Source organism: Poeciliopsis prolifica, unplaced genomic scaffold (genome assembly GCF_027474105.1).
Source record: "Poeciliopsis prolifica strain line A6 unplaced genomic scaffold, Auburn_PproV2 SCAFFOLD034, whole genome shotgun sequence".
Lineage (NCBI taxonomy): Eukaryota > Metazoa > Chordata > Actinopteri > Cyprinodontiformes > Poeciliidae > Poeciliopsis > Poeciliopsis prolifica.
In genome coordinates, this window is record NW_026562409.1 from 3,236,611 (window position 1) to 3,245,708 (window position 9,098).

Below are 9,098 nucleotides of genomic sequence, written 5' to 3' on the forward strand. Positions count from 1 at the left end.
TCCATAACATAAATAAGAAGATCACAAACTAAATCAGCTGTTGAGACCCACAAACATTTCCCCAAAACACAGCTTTAGGTTCCAAAGTCTGCCTGAATGATTGGTAGGAAATATACCAGAAGTGTGTTGATTTCTTCAGGAAATATGTCAGTGAAGAGCAACTTGCTGAGGAACTTTTAACTAAATATTAGTGATGGTCTTTGGTTTGATCTTGTTGTCACTAAAGTTGCATGTTTTCACTCATTCCAACACAGAAAAAAAGTCAGTTGAGTGTTGACTTCATTCTGACACGGTGAAGAAGACTAGTTTATTGACTACATTCAGGACAATTAAACAGGGTAAAAGTAATAAAAACACCCAACTTTATCTTGTCTAACTTTAATTAACAAAAACAAATGAAAGTCTGAAGGTGTTTTTATCCATTCAGAGAAAACAAAAACTGCAAACGAGTCTCCAAGTATTCAGTTGTGCTTCAAAGCTAGTTTTTTCTCCAATCACAATTAAATGAACACTTTCTGGTAAAAACCACTGCTGCCCCATTCCAACAACTATGGAAGCCCATTTCTGCCATGAACCAAAAAATAAAAGCCAAACAAGAAGTCAAATTTTGAATTTTATAATCACAAAAACAAAAATAAAAAGACTTATAAATGTGACTTTTAAATTTATAATTTTACAAGTTACATTTGTATGAGTTAAAGCTCTTAATTTTACAAATTTTAAAATCATAATTATAAGCACAAAAGTCATAATTTGTGAATAAAAGTTATTTTTAGGAGAAAAGTTATAATTTCGAGTTTTAGTTAAAATTATGAGAAAAAGTAATCATTTAGAGCTTTTAAAGTCATAATTACAAGAATAAGGGTCAAACTGATAAAAATACAGACAGAGAAAAGTCATAAGTATGAGTGTTGAAGTCATAATTATGAGAATAAAAGTCATAATTTCGAGATTTAATGTCATAATTTGCAAATAGTTTCTCTTAGGGGGGTTACTCCAGTCTATCAAAAATTATGACTTCCTGCAGGAGTTTGTGTTTTCATTTTTGGCATGGATGGGCTTCCATTGAAATCCCTTTCAAGTGTCACTGATCTTTTTTCCGGATAAGACAGAAGGAATTTGTTCCGATCCAGAACCCGGGGAACATTCTCTCCTCGAATTTGGCTTTGTACTTGTGGATCAGCCGCACCTCCTTCTCGGAGTCTCCCTCCACCGACAGGAAGGAGATGATGCCGGCCGGCAGGTCGATGTAGACGCCCACGGTTGGGGATGGAGGCAGCTGGATGTCGATGTTCTCGCCGTTGTGCCAGACCTGGTAGCAGGAACCGGACCAGCCGACCCCCCAGGAGCCTTTGTTCTCCCCGAGACCGCAGGGCTCCTCCTGGGTTCTCCGGGGCGCGCTCTCCGCCACCACGCCGATCACCACCCAGCCGTTGTAGTCCACCTCCCAGTAGGCTCGGACGCCCATCAAGCCCTCCTTACACAGCACCTGCAACGGGAGACATTCGTGAAACCCGCAGCGCTCCGCTCTACGGTGGCCTGCAGAGGAGGAAAGAAAAAGCTACAGAAAATTTACACAAAAAATGTTTTGATTAACCTTTTCTAGGAACTTTTTCTGGAAAAACTCTAGAAATTTGCTAGAACAAATTGAAATATTCAGATTGATCTCAGAAATGTTCTACAAAAAAATACATTTCTGAGTTTGAAAAGTCAAAATCACTGAAAAAAACCTTCAAAATATAAAAAAGTGTAACATTAAGATTTATTTTAAAAGTCAGAACTTTTGAAACTCAGACAATTCCAAGTTTTTTCTGGAAAATGTTTAGAATAATCTCAAAATCTCTAAATTTTTCCTAGAAATTTGCTCCCTTTTTTCAGAATTCTGGAACTGCTACAGGTCAACTTCCCAGTCAAAAAAATCAACTGAAACTTCCTCCAAAGTCTGAATTCTTACGGGGAAAGTTGTAGCAGCTCTACTAACCTCAGTTATTTCAACATGGCCGCTCCTCGCGTCAACTCATTAAATACGTTTGAAACGCATTTAATTCACAAGACACACATGTAAAAGTGCGTCTAAAACCAATCTTACTTGGTTTAAAGTAACTCTAAACTGAACCAATCAAAAGCAGTGTTTGATTATGGCCTTTCGTAAATCAATGTTAATGGGCGTCGCCATGTTGTGACCTTTGGCCTCCGACCTGTGGTGAGTCCTGGTATCTTTCAGGCCTGTTGGGATAAGGGCAGACTGCGTCCGACGTACGAGCCACTTTGGTGCTGCCCTCAGAAATCCACAGCAGCTTCTGTGCTGTTTTGTCATTCAGAGAGATGGGGAGCCAGTCTGAGGAGGTAGGAAAATAACTTAAACGCGAAAATGTAGCTAAAACATGGACGTTCTTAAAGGTGACCTATTTTGTTTAAGGGCCTCTTGTCACTTTGAATCCAAATAAAGTGCTTCTGGCCACGCCCCCCAAACTCAAAGTTTATAGTCGGACGTGAAAATGGCTCTAAAGAGATGCGCAATTATACAACCATACACCTTTGAAAAGCAGAAGTGGATCCTCCTGCACAACCAACAAGATTGCAGCAAGTGGTTTCCACATGATAAGTCAACAATGAATCACATGTATTTTCCTGCAATTTATTGTAGGGGTTTTTGAAACTTATGAGGGATTTTTTACAACTGTTGAGTTCTTTTTGCTTTATTTCAAGTGTACTGGGATATTTGCACTAGAAACTAGGCCAACGACACTTTCTGAGATTTTGTGTTTTTGCAGTGTCGGTATAAATAACGGACATTTAAAAGCTTTAGAAAGCCTTACATTTCATTAAGTCAGCTCTGGTAGTTGGTTCGGGGATATTTGGCTCATACGGCGGCAGCTTTTCTAGAGCGAGACAAAGATGTGTTTATTAGCATTTACCAGGATGAGTGAGTCCAAACAAACAGAATTTGGTGATTTACCTTCTGGAGCGCTGCTTTCTTTTTTCCCTATAGATTTCAAAACAGAAAGCAGGATTATATTGCAGTCACTTTGAGCACATAACATTTTGTCTGCAGTTGCAAACTTTTCTTTGGCTCATTTGTCCATATGCTGAAGAAATACTTCTGGATTATTCTTAAAACGTACATTAACACATTTATTTATATGGATTAAAACACTCCTTCATATAAGAAGGCCTACTTTCCTAGACAATGTTATAAAAACGGACATAATGTAAGTAGAAAACTGTGTATGACTGGTGGGACTGTTGGCTGGTAGCTACCATCAGTACACCTTCTAGTAGATTCATCCAGGACAAAAAAAACTCATTTTTATAATAAAAACATCTTTTATGATATTAACGAAATGAGTTATCTGACTTTACAACATTGTATATGTTCATGAGAAAAATTTATATTCTGTCTTTTCTCACATTTGATTATTGATTTCTGCGCACCGGCGCATACGTTCAATTTTTTTTCACTGGCCGTCCAGCAAAGCAGTTAAACTACTTTTATCTTTATTTCTTGTTACTGTCTTTAGATTTGAAACTATGACAACAATGAGAAAAACCCCCGACCTGGAGCTATTTCTGTTAGCAGAATCAACTCACTCACTCTTCCGTTACCTAGCAACTCACTCACTCTTCCGTTACCTAGCAACTCACTCACTCTTCCGTTACCTAGCAACTCACTCACTCTTCCGTTACCTAGCAACTCACTCACTCTTCCGTTACCTAGCAACAGTCTGCTGAGTAACTGGCGCAGCAGCAGTTTAAGGTTTACCATCCATTCCTCACAAGTACTTAGAAATAAAAAACTGAGAAAGCTGTGGATATAACAGGAAAGTCACGTCACCAGTTTGGCAGAAATTTAGATAATTAAAACAAAAAAACTAATTGTCAATATTGACCGATGATAAAACACATACGTTGTGATCTGTTTTCCAGCTCTAACCAGAGGAAAAATGGCATCTTGTCTCTATCTGTGAACGTTCCTGTCTGACATGTGTTCTTGTTTATCCGAGGAGATGATTGCAAACTTTTTAAATAAGAAACCACTTGATACATAAAACCGTCACATTAACAGAACGTACGGAGACACCATGTTCCGAATGCTCAACATTAGAAGAGGCAAAGGTCGACGGTGGCGCGACAGAAAACAGGCGAGCCAGACACGGATGACCTTGTCAGTGTCATTTGACCGCGCCCTCTGTTCATTAAATGAGACAACGAAGAAGAAAGAGAGAAAACGGCGAACAGCGCAGACGGGTCAGGAGTGAGACGTCAAGCCTGTGGCGAGCTGGAAGACTGAAAATATCCAGGATGTTCCACAGAGCAGCAGGAAGCCCAGCCGGGATAAACTGACTCCATGACGGATGGCCTGACATCGCCGCAATAGAGACATGAAGGACACGTGGCAGGGAGGCATGAGGATATTTAAAGGAACCGGCTCTTTAAAAGGGATAAACTTTGGTACAATTCTGCGTTTGAACGCTGCAAAAATACAAAATCACATGGTTACAGTGTTTTTATGTTTATTTCTGTCCGATGTTTTCTCACTTCTAACTGCAATTTGTCTCCACAGTCCAAGATTTTATATGACATCTCCTGTAGTTTTAATAACTATTTCTACACTGTAAAAACATGAAACCTTACCAAGTATTTTGATCTGTTTTCCACTGCAAATACCTTAATATTCTTATAATAAAATAAAACTAACTGACAACTAACTTTTCAGCAAGGTGTAGAATATTTAGGTCAATAATTCCTTGTTATTGATGAGAAACTACCAGTGCATTAACATATTTGCGCTAGAAACACGACCACAATGCCCTGTAAGATTTTGTGCTTTTGCAGTGTTGGAAGACGTTTGATGTTAAAACCTCTGAACACTGCAAAAACACAAAATCTTACTGAGTATTTTGGACGAGCCTGTAGTGCAAATATCTTATTACACTTTAAATAAGACAAAACTAACTGACAAGCAACTTTTCAGCAAGGCATCGGAGCTTGTTTGAGTAAACATTGTTGTAATATTGATAAAGTTCCAGTTCCATTGATTATTCCACTTGTAACATGAGAAAATGTCTCACGAGGAAAATAACCTGCCACTCCATCAAATACTTTATTAAAATCAACATGAAGGAATTAATTACCTAAATCTTTTGCAGTGTTGAAATGTTTTTGACCATATGACCTTTGAACTGCAACAACACAGAAGCCATTTTGTGTTTTTGATCTAGTTTATAAAACGCTAACCCAGCCGGCCAATCGTGATGGAGCAATGCTTATGTTGCTAGGTAACGGGGCTGAGCTTGGCTGGGGTTGCTAGGTAACGGGGCTGAGCTTGGCTGGGGTTGCTAGGTAACGGGGCTGAGCTTGGCTGGGGTTGCTAGGTAACGGGGCTGAGCTTGGCTGGGGTTGCTAGGTAACGGGGCTGAGCTTGGCTGGGGTTGCTAGGTAACGGCACAGCGTCCATTGAAGGTGACTTAACTGCAAAAAACCAAATCTTTTTTTTTTCTAGCTTCTCGTCCCGATGTCTGAGTTGGGTTAGTAAATTCATAAAATTGATTTTTAAAAAGTTCTGGTTCCACCGGCAGATCATTTCACAAAACATTTTCTCCACGTTGCACTAATCTGCCAGGTGAACTTTTCCACTTATATTCAGGGGTTATTTACATAAAACAAACTCCTATATTTTGCTGAAAAGTTAGTTTTTTTCTTATCTCTAGTGTGCTTCGATATTTGCCCAAGAACCGAGACTTAAAAACACTCGTGTTTTTGTTTTGAACATATTCTGACGGATTTTGTCTCAAATTAACAGTCCGAAGTCACAAAAGGTCAGTCGCGGCTCCTTGGATAATTTATGGGAGTTTTCGGTCTTGGACAGCCGGGCCAGCGGACTTTTTCCTCTCCACGACTCCGGTCTCATTGGGACGGAGCGACTCGTCTGGGCAGATCGGTTTCAAAACGTCCCACTGAGACAGCAAGATCAGAGGGTCGGGACATGAGGGCCAGATCTGGTCTCATCCCCTGGTGTTTTTATCTGGTGTCAGGTCTTACCGGCTGGAAAAATGGAACAAAGGTGCGGGGGGAGAAATTTCATCCTTCAAACTGACTTTCTCATAAAATAAATCAACAAAATTCTGACGCTATAAATCACTTTGTGTTACCTTGTGCTTCAATCAAGCGGCCATAAATAACTCCGATATGAGCTTTTGCATTTTGTTACTTGAATTACTGTGTAGCATTTCACACTTCATTACTGCAGCAGCAGGAGGATGGATTAGTAACAACTGGGCTGGAGGCTCTAGGTGGCGTGGGTTATGTCAGCTGTTAGGCATGGACTGGAAGTGAGAAGAAGAAAGGGTCAACAAAACATAAAAATGTTGACTTCAATCTCAGAAACCTGTCAAATCCAAACAAATAATCCAACATACTTAGATTTATGTCAGTTATGTTGTTAGCATACAGAAATAAACACGTTTGTGTTTTTCCTTCTTGGATTTGTCAGCCAGAACGTGATCCACTGAAAGTCTGTTCCGATTTTATTCGGTAGACTTGAGTTTCAAGATTAGATTACGTGATGGTGCTTAAACGGCTAAAGCAATTATGATTCTGAGGAAGAAAATGTCAGAATTCTGAGAAAAGAATCAGAATTTTGAGAAAAATGTTGAGATTCTGAGGAAAAAAGTCATGTCGGAAAGATGGAATTTTGAGAAAGAATTTTGGGAAAAAGTCAAAATTCAGATTAAAAAATAATTGAGAAAAAGGTCTGAATTTTGAGAAAAATGTAAAATTCTGGGAAAAAGTCAACCCAGAGAAAAAACTGAATTTTGAGAAAAAGTCGCAATTCTGGAAAAAAAAAAAGTCAGAATTCTGATAAGTCAAAATTCAAAAAAGAAACAATTGAGAAAAAGTCAGAATTTTGAGGAAAAAGTCTGCGCTCTGAGATCAAGGTCAGAATTTTAATTTGTTTCCCCAGTGGCCTTCATCCTCTTCTGCAGAAACAAGACATCTTCAAAGAAAAGCATCTGAAAGACGCATGGAGTGGTCATGTTGCAACAGGTCAGGATTACCGAAGGCGAATAAAAAGGCGATGTGACACTGAGACGGCCGCTTTCTCAGTAGCAAAGCCACACAGTTTGTTGACGTGATTAATGGTCGGGGAAACACTGGCGTGACCTGAGGTGACGACGGCTGTTTGGCTGGGAGCTGGACTGCCAGGCCGACGGTATGAAGACACTAAATGACGGCAAATAAACAACCCAATAAAACTGGTAATAAACAAAGTGACGAGCAATAAATCAGTGTGAACCCGGGACGGTTAATGTCAGAAAAACAAAGACACCCCAGTGATCCGACATCTGAGCCTGGTGGCGACATTTTAAATACTCAGAAACACGAAGGAGCAAAACGGCTTTTATCCTGAAATGGCTAATCGTGATGAATCAATAAGTGAAATAATCAACTAATTTAGTAAATGATTAATTGTTGACTGGAGCATATGGACTAAAAGAGGCTATTTGCTGAAAAAACTGCATATTCAGAGCAGTAATTAATCCAAAACTATAATATTTGTAGATATATATGTATATATTTACATATATATATGTATTACACTTAAAATAACACATTTGTCTAAATATTTTTTAGTATTTTAGCCAAAACTAAACTGGCTAATCTGGCAGTTTTAGTTTCACCTGGTCCAACTAATACTGTTTCATTCATAAATATTAAGGAGTTATTGACTTGAAACAAACTCTTATATCTTTCTGAAACATTATTTATAAGTTAGTTTTGTCTTTTTTAAAGCTAAGATATTTGACTATATGGAAAATACTTATCAAGTTTATATTTTTCTGTGTAAAGAGTTACTAAACTACAATAGATAGTGTTGAACTAAAGAAACTAATTTCATTTTTAATTGAGAAAACATCAGAAAGCATTAAAATAAATATAAAACACTTAAAATATATGTTAAGACACACGGAAAGACAGTATTAAATTTCAGATGTGTTATGGAGACGCATTAAAATTGAATTAGAAATGCTAACGAAACAAAACAAATTGACTTAATATGTGTAATGCACTGCAAAAACCAAGTATTTTGGATTAGATTATAGTGAAAATACCTCATTACACTTGAAATACGACAAAACTAACTTGCAAATAACTTTTCAGCAGCAACAGTGAAATAATCTGCCAGCAAATCTAGAACATTTTATTAATATTCAAGATTTATTTACTTAAAATAAGCCAGGATATTTTGCTAGTTTGTTTTGAGTTTTTTTTTTATGTGTAATAAAATATTTGCTCCATAAACTAGACCAAAATACTTGGTATGATTTTGTATTTTTGCAGAATAATGTGGTAAAAATAGTAATAAGCGGGGATGATTGGGAACCAGTTGGTTCAGTGGGACTCCATTCTTACCTGCTTTCTTGGGGACCGGCATGGTTCTGTTGGGTTCTGGCGGGCAGCTCTTGTCAAAGTGCTTCCTGGTAACCCCAAGGCTCATCTTTATCAACTTCTGATGAGTGAGGAGGGGCAGACTGATGAGCCGTTTTTTGTCGGATCGGATTGAACTGTCCCAAAAAAAGGACGATCCCGTCACTTGAAACTCGTGATACTTTTTACTGGGAACCGGGCTGAAGTACCGAGGACATCCCAACCATTCCAGCATGTTTGCATACACTCGCACTGAGCATGTGCAGGAGGAACACGCCTGCCTCGTATTAAATGAGATGATAAATCGATGTGTTTCTTCAAGACAAATGAGGGTGAAAAAACCTGCAGCGCTGTGCCCTTTGCAGTCCTTTTAACTGAGAAAGAATGGCCGCTAACGATAAACTGATCCCGAATCCAGATGCCGGGTCGTGGGGTTATTTTCTGTTTGTAGGGTTTGAGCCGTCACTATGTGAGAAGGAGGCCAGCTTCTCACTGGGGAGCTGTCAGCGCTCCCAGATCCCATCCATCAGGAGCTGCTGCCGTTGTGCCCTGGACTTCTGACTGGGAACAAACTGTACCAACAGATGTTATATGGGAGCCAACAGCTGGAGGACGGTCTTCACCGTACAGATTGCCCTGATTCTATCACTTTTCTGCCTTAAAGGTCA

The 9,098-nt window shown here is 38.9% G+C and overlaps 1 protein-coding gene across 1 annotated transcript; it reads right to left on the reverse strand.

Annotated features, from left to right (window-relative positions):
* Positions 1-266: 266 nt before the first annotated feature.
* On the reverse strand, positions 267-8,754 carry zgc:195001 (uncharacterized protein LOC567531 homolog). Its single transcript, XM_055052219.1, has 5 exons — positions 8,416-8,754; positions 2,960-2,986; positions 2,820-2,882; positions 2,199-2,338; positions 267-1,489 (listed from the first exon to the last, which is right to left on the reverse strand). The coding sequence occupies exons 1-5, from the start codon at positions 8,663-8,665 to the stop codon at positions 1,085-1,087; spliced, it is 885 nt and encodes a 294-aa protein (XP_054908194.1). The 5' UTR covers positions 8,666-8,754; the 3' UTR covers positions 267-1,084.
* Between the last annotated feature and the right edge of the window lie 344 nt (positions 8,755-9,098).

Excerpts from the sequence above, each read along its gene's own strand:
- zgc:195001 (XM_055052219.1), bottom strand. The coding sequence starts at position 8,665 with ATGCTGGAATGGTTGGGATGTCCTCGGTACTTCAGCCCGGTTCCCAGT. Across the intron at positions 2,883-2,959 it reads AGAAAGCAGCGCTCCAGAAG|AAAAGCTGCCGCCGTATGAG; the intron begins GTAAATCACCAA and ends GTCTCGCTCTAG. Across the intron at positions 2,339-2,819 it reads CAGAGCTGACTTAATGAAAT|ACTGGCTCCCCATCTCTCTG; the intron begins GTAAGGCTTTCT and ends CTACCTCCTCAG.